This window comes from Melopsittacus undulatus, chromosome 3 (genome assembly GCF_012275295.1).
Source record: "Melopsittacus undulatus isolate bMelUnd1 chromosome 3, bMelUnd1.mat.Z, whole genome shotgun sequence".
In the NCBI taxonomy this organism is placed as follows: domain Eukaryota; kingdom Metazoa; phylum Chordata; class Aves; order Psittaciformes; family Psittaculidae; genus Melopsittacus; species Melopsittacus undulatus.
Genome location: NC_047529.1, coordinates 90,839,293 through 90,857,902, shown reverse-complemented (window position 1 = coordinate 90,857,902; position 18,610 = coordinate 90,839,293). Strand labels below are relative to the sequence as shown.

The 18,610-nt window shown below is 36.7% G+C and overlaps 1 protein-coding gene across 1 annotated transcript in view; it reads left to right on the top strand.

Moving 5' to 3' along the window:
* ARID4B (AT-rich interaction domain 4B) overlaps positions 1-18,610 on the top strand; it is an 89,681-nt gene that overhangs the window by 57,041 nt on the left and 14,030 nt on the right. Inside the window, exons 13-17 of the mRNA XM_034060475.1 lie at positions 743-837; positions 1,907-2,004; positions 2,154-2,421; positions 3,428-3,600; positions 13,015-13,263. Of these exons, the coding sequence (XP_033916366.1) occupies positions 743-837; positions 1,907-2,004; positions 2,154-2,421; positions 3,428-3,600; positions 13,015-13,263 (883 nt within the window). The remainder of the gene's footprint in view (positions 1-742; positions 838-1,906; positions 2,005-2,153; positions 2,422-3,427; positions 3,601-13,014; positions 13,264-18,610) is intronic.

Here is an 18,610-nt window from a genome sequence, read left to right as displayed (position 1 = left end):
GGATTACTTTCTATTGTGTATGTATAGTGTGTACAATCAAACATTAGATATCCTCAATCCTATTAATGTCTGTGGTCAGTTTAATAAGCTTAAAATAAATAAAATTTAACCCCCACTTCTTAGGATCATGGAAAAAAACATTTACTTTGTGCTGATTTTCTTGCGTGAATCCTGATAACTTAATGCATGAGCATTATCAGTAAGGTAGACTGAAATTGTTAAAAGCAAATGCCATTTGTCATATTAAACCTTTACTGGGTATTTAGACACTGCACTAGAAGTACAGTGTCTGTGGAGGCAGGGGTGAAGGTGTTTATTTAAATGAGTATTATAACTAGTTAAATTAGTATTAATTACACTTTGGATTGAGGAACTGTTTACAAGAGAGGACAATGTGGTAGCAAGTGCTAGTACAGTAGCATAGGAACTTTCAGCTTTTTGAAGTTTTGTGGGATTTGTGCACAGGGGGATTTTTTTAGTTGTATTGAAAGGAATACACTGGTACTTCTACATTTAATTGTTCAGTAGGTGAAATATATGTATAATACAGGGAGCAAGAAAAGTTACATCATTTGTGGGTATTCAGTAATAGATGGAAAAACGCATTGTTTAGATTCATGAAAAGAAAGTACCAGATGCATGAGGTGGTCAGAGGGAGCCTACAATACTACACTGTATTTAATATGGTAGTACGTGCCTATTAAGAAAATACTTCAAAACACCATATTTTCTTCATTCACAGGGACTCCTATTAACAAACGACCTGTACTGGGGTATAGAAATTTGAATCTCTTCAAATTATTCAGACTTGTACATAAGCTTGGAGGATTTGATAATGTGAGTATGAGTATGATCCAGAGCCATAAAATCTCAGGGTGCTGTTTAAGTAGTGATAAAGAAGCAATTTACACAGGAGCTCAAGATACATGAAAATTGAATACTACAGCTATGTAAGACACCCTGTAACAGCTGAAGAACATGATGTAATGGGAACAAAAAACTAATTAGATTCTAAATAAATTACACATCTACTCAGCATGTTTAATTATTGCTGCATAAAATCAGCCAGCATCTGTGGGTTTGTGATATTTCAGGAACTGTTTGTCTGATAAACTTGTTACATCAAAGTGAAAAAGAGTCACTTGTGGATAAAATCTCAAAGACAAGTAATCTAGTGTAAGGTCTGATGTCCCTATCTATTCTGGGCACTACATAGGAGAATGTGTTGACTGGGATTATAGTGGGATTGGTCTTGCAGCAGTAATTGAAGCATATGGAATTCATGGCCAGGCAGGTTCTGTTACTGCTTTGGACTCGTTCCCATAAACTTAGTCTGTCAGTCGAGAAGATATGTTTGTACAGTGGCACCTTCCTGATATACAAGAGAGGAACTTGTACTTGGATATTGCAGTACATCTGCTTTACCTTCACAGATGGTTAGAAATCAGTGTATTGCACTGTCTTGGACACCAAAGGGCATACTAAGGACTTAATGAAAGACTGGTAGCCAGTGTATCTGGTGCAGTAGTGCCAGGGCTGAGTATTGTTAATGCTTTGAAGGATTTTTATTTTTTTTTCTTTCCAGTGTAATTAAAATTCTAACTCTGATAGTTAGTAACAACTTTACATATAAAATAAAAATTACATACTGATTTTTCTGATCTTTGTATTTTCTTTCCTTTGTTTTATTACCACCTGGAGAGGAAAACCTGCTGTGCCTTACCAAAATGCAGAAATGCTAGATTTCTTAAAGTAGTTACAGTGAAATACCGGGTGTGTGAAAAACAATTTTATGGATTCTAGGAAATTACTTATAATTATTTTCCAAAGTTGTAAACTTTGTCAGCTTAAATTTTTTGTGTCTGTGAGGTAATTTAATAAAACATGACTTCATTTTCTTTACCAGATTGAAAGTGGTGCAGTGTGGAAGCAAGTTTATCAAGATCTTGGAATCCCTGTATTGAATTCAGCTGCAGGATATAATGTTAAATGTGCATACAAAAAGTAAGTAATAAGCTATAGAGTCTGTTCTAAAATAGCACTAGAATGAACAGAAGCGATCCTGTTCATACTGTTTGTATTTAGTTTCTGCTAGGTAGCATATTCTTTCTTGAAACAAACTTGCTTATCGTGAGCAATTTTTTTTCTTTTAGATATCTCTATGGTTTTGAAGAGTATTGTACATCAGCTAACATTGAATTTCAAATGGCATTGCCAGAGAAAGTGACGAGCAAGCCTTGTAAAGACTGTGAAAAAGAAAAAGAATTGAAGATGCGTGAAGAACCAGAGCAGGATGTAAAAGAAATAAAAGTGGATAAGGAGGAGCGCAAGCAGGAGGAAGTAGCAATAGTGCAACAAGAAGAAAAAAAGTTAGCTGAGAATGATAATGAAACTAAAGAAAATGATAAGCCCTCTGTTCTGGTAAAATATTTTAATGTTCACATTATATCCTGTTTATAAACAAGTCAGGCGGTGTGTTCATAACCATAAATTCATGTCAAGATTGAAATCTTCATGATGGATTTAAAACAAGACAAAAATGCGCTGTAAACCTAATTCAAAACAACACATTTGAGCCATATTTATCTATAGGTGCCAGTTTTAGAGATCATGATGGCAAAATGTCTTGACTTGTTAGGAAGCAGCTTCAACATTCCGTTTGTTTGGTGGCATCCCAGGTCAAATGGAGACTAGTTTGCAGTTTCAACCTGATCTGGGTGATGCATGCTCACAGCTAACTAAAGTGCTGATACTTCTGTTTTGCATTTAGACATGTTTTTAAGCCCTCATAGATCTTGCTTTCACTCCTCTGCTCCAGTGAAGCTCTACAAAGATCTGGGCCATATGATGTATTCAGTAATCTAATGTGGTTCAGTGGTCCAGAGAGACAAGTCTTTATACCTTTCCAAAATCTAGTATTGACTTGGTGGTTTTAGTGAAGGAAGTCCAAAGCAATAAGCTGATGTGCTGCACTGTACATCTGCAAGCAGTGTAGCACCTGAAGTCAGTGTGCAACATGAGTGCAATGCTTCTGTGTTTCAGTGGCAGCCAGCCACAGTCTGTTGGTATGAACTCTGGGGTAAATACCAGGTGTGCCAGTACTGATTATCTCTGCATCCTGAATGAGCACATACCCTGTGATATGTTTTATCTTAGAGATTGCTTTGCAGTTCAGGTCTAAGAGCAGCATGCCTAGATCATTGTGACAATACTAGCTAGGATGCTGGCTGCAACTTTGAAGTCTGTCATGTTTTGCTTGATATTTTAAGAAGGAAAAACAGTGGAGGTGCTGTAATTTTAGGAACCCTATAGGCTTGTTTTTTTTTTTATTTGCTCAAATAGCTTCAGTGTGTCTTATCTGCATTTTCTTAAATCCTTTGTATTTTTATTTCATCCTGTAAGTTAACTAAAGGTTTTATTATCCTAGGGGAACAAAAAAAATTTGCCAGATTCTGTGTATACTGAGCCTGATCAAGAAAAGGACTTAAATGCAATCAAAACTGAAGGTGAAACCAAATTAGAAGATAAAGAAGAAGAAAAGATTAAAGAAATGGAAAATCCTACAGTAAATGCAGATGCTGAAGAAAAAGAAAAATCAGGGTAAGTTATGCTGTTTAAAATCAACTATAGCATCGATAGGCATTCACTAAATTTTACTCTTGTTTGATTTCAAGTTCGCATTACATCTCTGTCATGAGTTAGACTCTTACCTTCTAGAGACCTGTGTGTTCCTAACTTTGTCATGGTTAGGGCCATAGAAGTTTGTCAATCTAATTAAAAAAAAAAAAGGCAGCTTAAGTTTTTGCAGGGTCCAGGCCTAAATACGTATAAGCCGAATGAGAAAAGAACAGATACAACATAGATGCCTATTTGATTTAAGACAGAAATATTGCTGCCATTTCCAGTAGTATTTGTCTACTTAATTTTGGTACAAATATATCACAAACTTGCAGTTTCCAGTGTCTGTTGGTGGACAGTGGTGTGTTACATGGGAAAAGATGTGGTACCTTGTGTTGCTCATTAGCAGCTTTACCATTGAGTAGGCATGATAATGGCAGGAGTCTCTTGTATAGTCCTTCACACAGGAGTTTTGGAAGTGGGAGACTGAAGTAATAGGGATGCTCGGGGCCATTTAATCCATGTATATGCACAGTTGATATCTGATTTTCGTTATGAAATGGACATGTTCTCCTATTTCAGTGCAAAAAAAATCCCACCAGTGTTTTTGAGTCCAAAATTTTTAAAACAGGATGCAGACAGTGTTTAAAAACTTACATTCTGGCAGTTAGGACCCTCTTAAGGTCCTTTCCAACCCTAACTATTATAAAATGCATATTTATGATTTCAAGTGACAAGAACACAGAAATGGCCGTTACAGGTCACATCAAAAGTCTCTTTTAATACAGTATCTTGTCTTCAGCCAAATCCAGTAGCAGATGCTTAAGGGAGGACTTATTACTAGAGGCAAAGCAGATAATCACACCTCCTTATACTTTCACAGCAATCTGTATATCAGGGATGGTTTTTTTTGTACTTGATACCAGCTGTTGCCTGGCCACTAATTCCCTTATTCATTTCAGCAATCTTTACTATTCAGTAAACCAGCTATCTTTATCTTCTGTCTAAATATCATTAACTCTTTGTGCTTTTTCTGGCCCATTAAGAGTTGTAGGAAAATTATATAGTTCAGTTTATTAATTTCTGATTCATTGGTAATGATTCTTTTTTACTTTATTAAGTGTTGTGGTTTCCATGTAACAAATGCTGGAAGTATCCTTCTGCGAAATGTTTTTGACTTCCTAAATATTTTCAGTGAGATTACATTGGCAATTTCTGGAATTTAGGAATGTGGCATACAGAAAAATCAAGTTTACCTGAGCTCAGTTTGGGAGCCTTTTCTCTCTGGGGTGTGATTTTATTTGTATCCTGTGTGATTTTTTTTTTTAAGACCATTTGCTTGAATTGGTTGTATTTTCCATTTCTAAGGTGAACTATATGAGTTGTACTGTGACAGCCTTGCTAAATTTTCAGAACTATTAAAGACCAATATTTACAATGTTCCTTTCAAAAGATATATTAATAGATGGGAAACTTTGCATGTAGAGAATAGCAGTTTTTGAAGTTCCCTAATTTGTATATTTGAATGCATATCAGTTTGTGACATTACTTTGTGTTTATTTCTATACTTGGAAGATAGAGTAGCTTAATACTTACCATCCTGTAGTAAATGGTACATAAAATTATAAGCTGCACTTGCTTTTCAGTAATCCTTTCTTGTTTTGTATTTGTTGGTTGTGTTTTTTTTGTCATTTGTTTTGTGTGTTTTGTTTGTTCTATCCTGATTCATGTCTGTTTGGGTTATTTAGGACACGAAAAAAATGTTACAAGTTTTCTTTTGTTTTTTTATTTATGAAAGTAACAAAAAAAAATGTAGAAGACATTTCCTCTAAATTTCCCCCAATTCATCTGACTGTAATTGAGTTCTTTGTTTCTCTTTACTCATCCAGTAAGAACTCTTCCAAGTAGTGTTTTGCTATTGTGATTCATGAAATGTTACAATGAGTTGCTTAGGATAGAAAATGTAGCTCTAAAAATATATGTAGATGGTAATGTAGTCATGTAGTATGTTTCAAGGAATAATTTAAACTTGCAAAAAAAGAGACATTTGTAGCAGTTAATTGTAAGTATGTATGTCTGTGTAAGTACTGTAGCAGTGTGGTTAGTGCTTTCCCCTTCTTCCCTCAGGGATTGCTAGGAAGTGCAAAATGTATCAGCTTTAAAGAGGTTTTAAAAATGTCACTGTCATCTTAAATACTAAACAATGCTTTTAGCATTTAGACCATAAAGGCATAAAGAGATTCTGTGAACCTCTTGTGCTGGTGGGGATGTTCCATTCCCTTTATTCCCAACTTCACAGGTTAGAAGTGACGTAATTTATACAGGGGAGAAATGCTGTCATTTAGTTGAATTGAAATGCAAAATGGAAAAATTGATATTTTTGTTGGTGAAAAAATAAGCACACAGACAAAGAAATTACCGAAAATGTAATTTAAATAGATCACTGACTGTGGACTGGATTTTTGTCAGTGAATTTAAAATGTGTTCCTGGAACCTTATTTTAAGCTGTGGGTCATTTGTCTTTCACAGACCTAACCAAATAGCAAAGCAAATGAAATCTAATACTATATAAGGCAGACATGCAGAGTCTGCTGTTTGAATTTATGTCTCTAGGACTTTGGGCATCTTCGTGTAGCTTATTTGTGTATAGAAACAAAGAACGATGAGGACAAAAAAACTTCTGTGTTTCCTCTTGCTGAATGTCTATTGGGTAAACTGGATCTAATTCCCAGTTTCTCGATGTCAGGAAGTACTACTTGAAACCGGGTTGTTTATTTTCCACAGGTTTTGTTTCTCTGTCCAGTGCAATGTTTCTCAGCCCTTTGAGATTTCTGCCACTTGAATCCTGTGTTCCTTTCTGCACAGACTTTACCAATATGATGAAGAGGAGGAAAGACCAAATGTGGTTCTCTTCCTTTATTACACCAAGCACCTGTTTCTTGCCTGCCTGTGTCTGTGAACACTGAGAATTGCCCTTTATTCTATGTTTTTCTTAGTTTTTTGTTTGTTTTTTTTTCCCTGTGGCTAGTGGGAGATGCATGTGCTGTATACAGTTTTGTGCAACTTCCAGTCATAAAAACTAACACAAAAGGCCAGGAATGTGTCTTCTCATTGGTCTGTCATTTTTGTAAAGATCTCAGAAAGAATAGGTTTGTAAACTCATCCTTTCCCTTAATATATAGGAAACGTATTCATTGTTATCAGTGAATAAACCAGAAGTTTTAAAATCAAACTTACTCTGAAGCTCCTGATAGCTTCATGTTGTGAAAGTAATGGTCTTCATATGCAGTACTGCATAGTTGGTGCAATTTTCCTTTGTAGCATCTAACATTAAGTGTTGTAACTATTCAAAAACTTGAATCAAAGCCAACAAATTGAGACCTGAGTGGCTTTTCTACACAATGAAAAATGAAGCTGGTTGAATGTGTTCCCAGGAGTCTGACGCCAGGAGCCTAGCAGAGTTTTTAAAAGGTGTGTGTTTTTTTAAAACACACTAATAAAAGAAAAGTAAGTTTTTAAATATTTCATAGTAGGTACAGTTTGTGAACTGAAGGGTAGGTGAATTGCTAGTTAACCAGTGTTGATAAGAAAATCTTTTATTTTGCTGTAAAGCACTTGGGACACGCTACTGCCAAGAATTTTATACTAAGCTGAAAGATTTAGTGTTCAGAATCCTGATAATTCCTGCTTTCCAACAAAAATTTGCATCAGACTTGTATCATGGTGGAACTTGGATATTTGAGGTAACCAGGCAAAATTCTTTGGAGTACTCCCAGTTAAAGTACAGAAGAATTGCAAGAGGCTTTGTTCTTGTCTTTTCCTTCTTTTGGATGAGGTGCTGCCTTAACTCTGACATCAGGAGAGGCTGCCTTCTGTGGATCCTTACCCTGTCCTTTATCACCGGGCTGTCATTTTCAGTAGTCACAAATAATTTTCTTGGTCTTATGAAACTTTTTGTATTTCTTTCTTTTTCTTTCTAGTTTTCAAGGAAAAAAAAAAACCTGCATAATTACATCCTCCAAGGAATTAATGAACAAATGTTCTTAAACAATACTTTAGAAACCTGAACATTTTTGATTGTCTCGTACCACTGGTTAAGGCCTTCATGGTATGGTTTTCTGGGAATTGGTACTGTCATGTTTTGACATTATCAGAAGGAGAAAATGTTAAGCCTCTTTGGCTAATAATCTTGAATGAAGTTAAAGCTTTAATTCATGTGCAAGGGAAGAACCTTAATCTTAGAGCTGTTATACACATTGTTACATGCAGTAATAGCGTTTCTCCTCCTTTAAGCAGTAGGAGGGAAGTAGGGATAATAAAAGCAGCAGCTGAGAACTAGGTTAAGATGGGCATTGTTTTACATGAAGGGTTTTACTAGGGATTATTACACTTGCAGGTTAGGGTGACTACCTGCTGTGCCTGTGCTGGTGATGGCTTCTATTTGTACAAGAGTTAAATTTTCTGGAAATACTTGTTGGGGATTTTCTGAAAGCAATTTACAGCAGGATTATGTAATAGAAGCTCCATTTCACATATGGGAGATAACAGATTGTTAGAGGCAATGTTTTCTTCAGTTCCTTATCTGTTAAAATGACATATCAAAGCTTTCTGGTGGTGAATCTAAACTGGTAGCAGGAAGGTTAAAATATATTAGAGTGAAGGAGATTTGTTACAGAAGGCGTATCTTCTAGCTTCAGAATTAGTGTTGAGAAATATATCTTGAGATGGCTTTCTCCAGTATGATAGAGATTTGTATGGACTTGATTAGACTGGGACAAGGAAGAGAAATATGTCATACTTACTGCACATGTAGTGTGAACATCTGCTCTGACTCTGAGGCTGTTGGTGTGTATGAAAAAAAACAACAGACTTTGAGAGGTGTACCTGGTAGTTTCATTTGTAGGAACATATTCCTATGCGTTTATTTGATCCGTGTTTTTTTTTAAGTATTCCAGCTGCCTTTATATTGGGGAGGATGTTTTGTATAGTCATGTTTTCACAGTCTGATTTATTTTTCCTTACATAGAATATACATCATACATATGTATGTTACATACATCTACATAAGGATTGCTTTTAATACAGCGATAAACTTCTGATGACACAACAATAAAGTGTAGAGTGGCGTGTGAAGTGTACCAGTCCTATGTGTGCATGACGTTGAATGGAAGGGAGGTGTCTTTGATGTGGAAAAAATGGTTCTGTCATCACATTTTACATAACTTATGGCCACTACAGAGGCTATTAACTGTGGTAGCTGTCACTGGGACTTACGTGCCTGAGTGAACCTCAGACATTCATCAAATACTAGATGTTTTCAAGCTGAGTGTGAACCAGTGCCATAAAAACAGAAAGTGCTGCACTCCCCAGCCATACTTCTGGGAACCACCCATTATCTGTCTTAGGAATGTTTCAGAAATACTCAAAGCCTTGGCTGTGAATGATTAGAAGCAATAACTTGAGGTCCTTCCATTTGTCTCCTCCATAGCAGCAGAGGAAGACACTCATTAGTGTTTTCTGCTTGCATCGTTCAAGTGCACCGTACTACTCTCAGATGTGACTCAAATCAAGTTAATGCCTTTCACCTTCTCTCAGCATGATAGAAGATAAATGCACATTTATTCAGATTTCCTGTGTGTGTAGACAGAAATCTTTGGAGCTTTTATTTTTAGGTTTTCTTTGCAACTTCAGAGGGAAGACAATGCTGGTGAATTTGGGGGGTTTTGTTATTTTGTTTAATTAAAGATAAGATTCTAGTATCATGGCATAAGTACAGTTCTTAATGCATCTCTGCCTTAAAACTTAATGGCATTGTAATACAGCTGTGCTTGAGAAAGAGTACGAAGGGGATTTGACATCTGCCAGCTCTGAATTATGTGAAGTAGAGGTTAAATAATGCTTTAGGATAAGAAGGGAAAGAAAGAAGAGGGAAACAAAAATAGAAGCTAATTGCTAAACTTGAGTGCCAGTTACACTGGAGTTTATTTCTGCTAGTTCTTCAATTAACTGTAATGACTTAATTGAACCAATAATTGAAATAATCTTGTTCCTCAAGTTTTAGAATAATCCCTGAAAAAAACATCTTGCATTTGCTGTCTTACCTGCTGTGTATGCCAGCATGGTGTGCCAGGAGAAGTGTATTTGGAGTGGGGTTGGGTTTGCTGCAAGGCAGGGATCCTGGGAGGCAGCTCTTAATGCTCCAAATCACACACTGTCTCATAGATTTCACCCAGACTTTGTGACAACACTGTGTTTTGTGCCAGATACTGTGGGTTGAAAGACATTGCATGATGCTGCAGTTCCTTTAGTGGTGTAATAGCATGTGTTTCATCTATTAACAATACTTATTTGTTGAGACACCCTTATTATGGGCTTGTGGTGTTAAACCTTTATATTGACTGAGAATGATCTGCCATACGTGTATTCATAGCCTTTTAATGATTTCACAATGTCCTTTAGAATTAACAATTAAGCAATATTTGTGTAATCTAAATGTTTTAATGGTTTTAATTTATTAACAAATATTTTTGCATTTTAATTCATTAATTTCCTGCTTCTGAAGGCTTATGTTCCCATTACATGGGAGATGGGGTGAAGGTCTTCTTTAGTATGCAGTTGTAATTGGTAATGCTTTAGAGTCCTCCTGATAAGCTTTCTGGTGGTACTTTGGTTTCTGGAATCCAGTTACAATTGTATTGCTGTGTCCCTTGTACAGTGTGCACACACATCTGCTGCCTTGTTTTACCAGCTGCTGCATGGGTTGTTCATATTGTTACAGCTTTGTGGGAAGTATTGCTGAGTACTGGTTTCGAGTTAATGATTGTTGTCTGCTGCCAGGAGAGGTGTTTTGGGGGTACTTTTCCCCTTCCCCTCAAAATGGGCTGTAGACTAAACAGCATGAAAGGAAATCCAGTGTTCTTAAAGCATATAAACATGGACAGGTGGGGTAATGATTGTGTATGCTGGATGGCTGCAATCATGATTTTTGCTTACAAACCTCTGTTTCATGGCAGTTGTGGCTTCTCCTTCATCTGCACTGGCAGGTTTGAGCTTTTTATGGCCTCATAAACCAGTATCTTTCTTGCAACCACTGGAATATGTTTTGGTTTTACCTTTTTTTCCAGGAGCTGTATGAGTACACTGGTTCATGATCGGTGTTCTTTGATTTTGTTTGGTTTCGTAAAACCTCCAGATTATAATCACTAATCAAGTTATTCCTTAGAATATTTTTCAATTGTAGCCATTTCTGCTTCCGTTTTGCTTTTCATTTCTGACATTCCGTTCACCTACAACAGTCTGCTCTTCACATCTACTTGACCATCCACATTACTCAACATCACAATGAGGGTTTCTCATATCTCTCTTCCAGAGAAATTCTGATATTGTCATGGAATCTTTGTAGAGTATCTCTTGGGACACCTAAAAAGCCATAGGGTGATTAAAGTGAGAGAGACTTCATAATTGCCAGTGTCTGGAAAATCCTGAATCTCTCTTGTAGGCATGCTATTTTTTTCTAGACATCATTCAAGCCTTGTGCCACTGTTTGGGGCACTAGCTCAGCTCCTGATGTCAAGCTTTTTTAAGTTTTATGTGATAATAACTGTTAAGATGAAACTACTTAAGAGTTTGGACTTAATACAGCAGAGAATATAATTTAAAGACATTCAAATTACTGTTTGGTGCTTCCTGTCATTAGCTGTGGAATTCTCTTCAGGATTTTTCATCTGAGTCTTTGAAGAGTTGTGTTTATGATTTCTTTGGGAAGTGAATTTTGCCATATAATGTGTAGTGAAGTGAGCTTTCAGAGCTCATTCATTTGTGTTGTATTTTTAACTGGTGGCTTTAGCTTCACTAGCAAAGTAGCCCAGTGACATAAAAATCTTGGCCTTCCAGAACGAAACTGCTTGGTCCATGCCATGTATACATGAATAGATATGTCTTCTGAATTGGTCTATTTAATACACCAACAGAGTGAATTCTTAGCATTTGTCTAATGGTGTATGCACATATGTATGGCTTTACGGATTTGTGTGTATCTGTATAGCAACATTCTGAAGTAATTTCACGAAATCAGTATGATTATGCTGCAGTTGAATTTAGTGTATTGTTCTGATTTCTTTTACTAGTTAATTAGATGCTAATACTGCAGTTTTACTTCTAGAAGCATTTGAATAACCAAAGTGCTATTTGATTCTTTTCTTTTTCTGTGAGAGAAGATAGTTTGATGTATCTGAGTGTGTTTTACTGAAGATTTCATGGAAAGATTTAGATTATTAATACAGACTTCTATGTTTGTGAGGTTGATTTAAATATTGGTGTTAATCAGGCTTGGAGCATCGCTTATCTTTTCATACCCAGTCTATAAAATATACACACATCTGTTCCATGTGACAGGTCTATGGTTACTGTGAATTTAGTAAATGGCCCTAATATGTTCTGTATTGCAGGGTGTGGGATTAGACTGGTGTGAGGGCCAATAACATTGCTTTGTAAAGCTATGTTAATATTTTAACTTACTAAAAAATGTTTTTCCCTCATTAACATACGTAGTCTACCCTAAGGTGGTCGGAGCTAATTTTGAGAACACTGAGCAGCCCTTAGATGCCATTGATTGAGACTAGCAAGATTTGTGGGTTCTTAGTGCTGATGAAAGTGCATCCAAATATAAAAAAATGCATTCAGAATTAGCTTCTGGAACCTGCGAACACCTGCTTGTGTACCTATATAGTAACTAAATGCAACTTTGACTCATACTTAGAAGACTTCTAGAATAATTGGCCAGGAGTGACAAGGTCATAAATCAGCACAGGTTTCTTGGTTTTCTTAATAATCTTGCATAAAGTTTTTTTTTGTTGTTGTTGTTTTTTAATTGGTTTTGTTTCTCCCCTCTCCACCTAAAATGTGACTTTGACAGCAGTCACTTCAGGGTGTTGAGATAGAGATATTTGTTGTAATATAAAGCAAGGATCTTTTGGGGGAGCAAGTTTCAAGAAGCACTTGTAAAATGTTTAGGTTGAGAGGTAGAGTTTAGAGAACGTTGATATTGAGAAGCATGATTTTGAACTGAAAAAAAAAAACCCAATACTTAAACAGAGGGACTGCATGAACAAATCATAGAAAGATGAGTTTGAACAACTTCTGCTCATACAGATTTTTATGGATTTTTTTTCTTCCTTTTAATCCAGTCATTTTTTGCATCTTGCAGTCGCTGGATTTTGTGTGTATTGCTGTATCCTATTTGCTGATATTACTCAGCCGTAGTGCAGTTTCACATATTTGGAGCCTGCTGTTCCCAGTCTCTATTGCATCCGCAATATTTATCAATATATGTGGTTTGGAACTGAAAAACTTATGAAGTATCTCATATTAACTCTACAATTTTTTAAACCTTTCAAGAGATGACACGAATAAGGAAGAAGATGAAGATGAAGAAGAAGCAGAGGAGGAGGAAGAAGAGGAGGAGGAGGAGGAAGACCACAATAACAATGAGGAAGAAGAGTTTGAATGCTATCCACCAGGCATGAAAGTCCAAGTGCGGTATGGAAGAGGGAAAAATCAAAAAATGTATGAAGCTAGTATTAAAGATTCTGACATCGAAGGTGGAGAAGTCCTTTACTTGGTGCACTACTGTGGATGGAATGTGAGGTAACTTGAGTTTTAGTTAGTGATTGCTTCTTGAATTACTTCTAAAATACACTTGTGTATTTTAAAACCTAAATGAATAGACATCTGGAGTCCTAAACTCTCAGTATTGGTGTTCTGTGAAGGTCATTGTACTGTATGGATCGATTAGCTTTTTAACACTATGTAAATGCAGTACTTTAGTTATTTAGCAGATCATCTTAAAATGACTTGTTCAAAGAAGGCATCCTTCATTCCCCATCTTATTTTTAGATCTCTCCATACAACAAGTGTGAGCTTACCCTTTGACAGATTCCTCCTCTGGCTCTCTTAAGCCGGTTTTATCTCTCATAGTATTTGAACAGTGCACTTAACTGAGTCTGTATACACACTTCTCAGCGAAGCAGAGTACACTAGCTTTATGGTATTTAACAAGAGAAGTACAAGATTCTTAGTGGAAAATGAGTGTGCAGCAAATAATTGCATTTCATTCAAATCTGTTTCCAGCCCTTCCCACCCTTCCTTCACCTGTGGCTGCCTCAAGCATCCAAACAAAAATTGTCTTAGCCTAATGGCTTCTTTTGCTTTTCTTACTGTAAGCAGGAGTATGTGCTTTTTATTGTCTTTAATATAGCATTAATAGAAATATTGAATTATAAATACATTTTTTTGCCATTTCAGACCATGTTTTCTGCTATTTAAAACATGAAGCAACTTTGACAACAGTAAACTAAAACTTCTGAGTGGCTTTTAAGCCAATTACCAAGCCTCCTGCCGTTTTCCTGTTTCAGTATATCTGCTCATTGTCCTCAGCTATCATCTTTAAAACTTTATTGCTGTGTTTATAGGTCTTTAAAAAAAAAAAACAACAAAAACCAATTCTGAGGCAAATCTGCATTACTTTTATTTACTTATTTTTCATCTTCTGGAAAATTTGAGGCTCCTGTGACCTTCTTCTCTGATCTAGACTTCAATTGCCATCCTACCTCTGACCAAGAAGGCAGAACAAATGTCATTTACTCAGTGCTAGCAAGATCTGCTAGCAAAGGTCACAATTACAGAAGCATGATACTTCTCTCCTTCCCTTGAATACACCTCTTTGCATCTAGGTAATTTCCAGGACCACATAAGCCACTGCTGAGGAAGAACATCTTGATATTGCTGGGTTTGATATTGATCTTTTGATCTACACATACATTACCTACAGGAATATGATCTTGCACATAAACTGTCTTCAGGAAACATTTATAAGCATAGTGGGCTATAAAGTCGAGATACTAGGGAAGATATAGCCTGCTCGAGGTGGGATTTGGAATGTGACTAATATTTCAGTCATTATTGGGGATGACTTTCTTAGGAGTATAAGTTGCTGAAGTTTGCATCCTGCTTGCTGAGGATCACTGTCTACCATTCCAAGAGGTTTTTTGCTTTTAAACTCTCTTGTTCTGGAATTCATGTAAACAGATAAGTTATTTTCTTTTTTGAGTAAATATTATGCTAGGAGCTGAGATGATCAGAGTTTTATTTGAACGGTACTACTTTAAGTCTGAAGAAATCAGAAGTCAGAAATGGGCCTTCACCTTGCAGACTGCAGCACCCTGCTTCATAAAGGAGAACTCAAGATGCTGTTTTTTGAATTCTGCATTTTAAACAAATACGTGGATCCATATCGAAGGCATTTCTGTGACTAGGATATATTTGATAAGAAAAGCATTTTTAGTGAACTTGCACTTATATGAGAGTTGAGGGGACTCATCTGGTCTTTCTGGCATCAGGACTTGCATTTACATTCTTACCTGGTGTTTCCAAAGAGCACTCTGAAAAGGGCTGGAAGAGTAGGATTCTTCACTGAAAAAGATACTAGTGATTGAAATGTAGCTATGGGACTGTGTGTGGATTCTGCTAATTTGCAGCTAATTTTTCTAATACCAGTACAATCACTTAGGCTTTGATTTGACAATAAGAGTAGGTAAGCCTGAGCTTTAGGCAGCATCTAAGTACTTCGATATTTTAGTATTGTGAAGACAAATCTTGTATGATGTAATAACTTGATTTGGCTTTTAGTCAGTCACAACCAGCAAAATAATTGCCTTACTTGGATAGGTAGTAATTCTCTCCTCTCCTTATTCATTGTAGCTTACTTTTAGTGTTTAGCAGGGACAAGTGCTGTGACATTAGGTCATATGGGATATGCCAAACTAGAATTTTCTAATCAGTCAGGGTATTTTTTAATTCTGTCATTCTCCTACCTGTCAAAGTTGATGTTCCCCTTTTCCCCTTTCAGTCAGTATGCCATTTGACAGCTTATTCTTTAAACCTGTAAGTCTGAGCAGGAATCTTAAATAGCCACTGATGTTTCTATTGCAGGGTAATTTCAGTATTGGTCTGGGATTCAGTATAAGTGTGTGTGTGTGTGCGTGCGCATGTGCACATAGTTCGGGGTACTTGGAATGGAATTTGGTAAACTTGGTATTCATCTTTCTTAGTTTTCTTTAAATGCTCTGGCACCAGTGTTACTAACTACTGTGGAACTCTTCCCCCCCCTCCCCCCGAAACAATATAGTAACTAGAAAATACAGAAATTGAATATAGCTTAACAGCATTGGACAGCTTCACTACTTTATGCTAGAGAATCTAGTTCTTGGCTCCTGAGATTCAGGTGATACATGTCTCTAGTAAAGCTAAAGAACTGTACTGTTTAGGGGAGCCTGACTTGTAGTAAAAAGGAGTAATAAACATCTCTATCCTGTTAGAACTTTTTATGTTGCCATGTGTCAACCAGAAAAAGCTTATGAGAGAAACTGTATTTCTTCTAACAGGGCAGTCACATTCTGAATTAAGTATGCTTTGTATGGAACTAAAACTACCCCGGGGCCTAGAGTGCCAGTTCTTTCTGTCATAATTTTAATTTTCAGCTGCCAGTGCAAAGAAAAGCTCATTGTGTGAGTGCTTGAGGTGATTTTTTTTCTGCAGTATGTTCCCAGTAATTAAAGACAGAGGGTGCATATTCAAAAAAGAGTTTTGGGTGGTTTTAGCTCTGTGTTGTATGGCACAGTATGACAAGAGATGTGATACTTGAATGTTTCAGGTGTTTAAAACTAAGGCTTATTATTTTCAACATTTACATTCAGATTTCTGAAGGAAAGAAAAGAAAGTGCTAATTTCTGTCTTGGTTTGTTAAAGCATTAACAATATACAAATTTTGTTTGTAATAGTAAACCACTGAAATTAAAGGAACATGTAGGTAAATTTCAGGTTCTTCAGAGTAGTGCATATCATAGAAGGGAAAATTAATGAAAAATATGTAATAAAATTATCAGAGTCTTCATCTAATATTCCAGTATTTGGTTATAAGACTAAATTTGCTTTCTTTGATCACAGTGAAAGAAAACATTTGATTTGTCCATGTTAGCAGATACAGACAGTATACTCAAACTCTTCAGTGAATTTGCCAAGGCTTGCTGGTTCCTTGAGGTTGCTTATCTTCCTAAGAAATTGGTACCTTTGCTAGTATTAATCTAGAGGCTTGAAAAGTACACTTTCTTCCTTGTTTACCCTCTAGTACTTCTGTGGAGGATTGACCATGCAATCTCTGATACTGTGTTGTGGTTCATTTTAGCCTGCAGTCAGTACATGTGGATATAATAGAATCAGTATATAACTCTTATGCAAACTGCCAATTATATTTTCTGCTATATAGCTACTAATTTAATTCTTCCTCTTTTCCTTCCTTTCTTCCCATTCAAACCCACATTTCTGGCAGGTATTAATTTTAACCAGTAAGGCAGAAAAGCTTCTCTCCTTACCGGCTCATCTTTGTGTTCATTTTGGTAAGACAAAGGTGATGTTTCTTCTGAAAGCAGTCCAGGTTTTCACATGAAACCTTCTTTAAAAAAACAAGTAAATAATAATTTTTTATTAAATCCCTCCTCTTGGTTCTCAAACAAGTCTGTGCAGACTCTTTTGGGAGCACCTCCATGTCTTACCTCCTTCCTCTCCCCGCCCAACTGCTCGCTTTTTAGGGAGCTGATGTAAGCAAGTGTAGAAGACAGCACTGCAGTAAAATGACCAAGGTCTTGTGGAAGCACATACTTCTTGCAGTGGGAACTGAAGAGTTTAATTCATAATGGTTTTTATTTTCTTCTGGTTTGTGAACAGGCTGTCTAAAGCAAAAATAGCAATGAAGCAAGTTTCCCTCTTCTAGTAAATTCTATGAAGAAAGGTTCTAGCCTGAGTCATGCACACTATTTAGGTGCAGCTTTGCATCTGATACACTGTACAGCTTTCAGGGTACTTCTCTGTCTTGCAGTAGAGAAGAATGTAATCTAGGGTCAGGTTTCAGCTGTGGCTTGGGATGTATGTGTTTTGCAAGGTCTGTTTCAGCCTGGGGTCCAGTTGTCACTGGTTTTGGCAAACCATATGCATCTGATATGCAAATAGTGAAAGAAGCTGTGCCATGCAAATGTGTAAAGGGTGAGCATCTGATTCCAAGAGAAGATTCAAGATTTCTGTGATGCTGAGACTCCTTGCAGGGTCTGACTGCTGCTCCAACTGCAGTTAGACATGACTGCAGGAGTAAAGCAGGATGTGCTGCAGTAAGGAATTGTGCCTCACACACAGGTTTTCAATTTTTGTGCTTCTTGAGGAGCTGACCACTGCAGAAGCATGTAAGACCCTGTGATACCTACAGCTGTTCTCTTAAGATTCTTCACTTTCTCTCTCCTTCACTTCAGTATGCCCCCATGTTTATCAGCTGTCCCCCCTTGAATCATAGACAGTATGTGCATTGCATAAACTTTGCATAGATTGTTTTCTTATTAGCAGTGAATAGAGTGAGTTAACATGAATTTTGTATTGTAGCATAGCAACATGGTTGAGGCAGAAAGGACACTGTCAAAATAACTGGTTTTCACTGTGCATTTGTCCAGTTCCAGTGCTGTTTTCCTGCATGCCTTTAGACCTAATAAAATACACCTACATTTATGTAGGTTATGAAGTCCATTTGTCAGTCTTAGTGGTATTCCTTCTGGAAAGCACATCTTTGACTGAGAAAGATTACTTCAAATAGGGTTTCCCAGAGTCTCGCAGAATATAGGATTTTTCCATACTGGAGAGTACTCAGCAAAGCTGTATTTCGATTTTTGAGAGAAATCTGAGCCTGTTCACCTGCATGTCACCTGGTGACATGGTATGCTTACAGCTGTAGCTGCAGCAGTATAGGTAATCTTGGTATGTTATAGTTTATGTGGTCTGCTGCTGGGTTTTATGGCTTTATTTTTTTGTCATGATGGAAGGGGAAAAAGCCCAGGTAACCCTTCTGGAAAGCTGTTTTTTCAGCTGTTCTAATCCTTTTGAACATGTATGTTAGTAT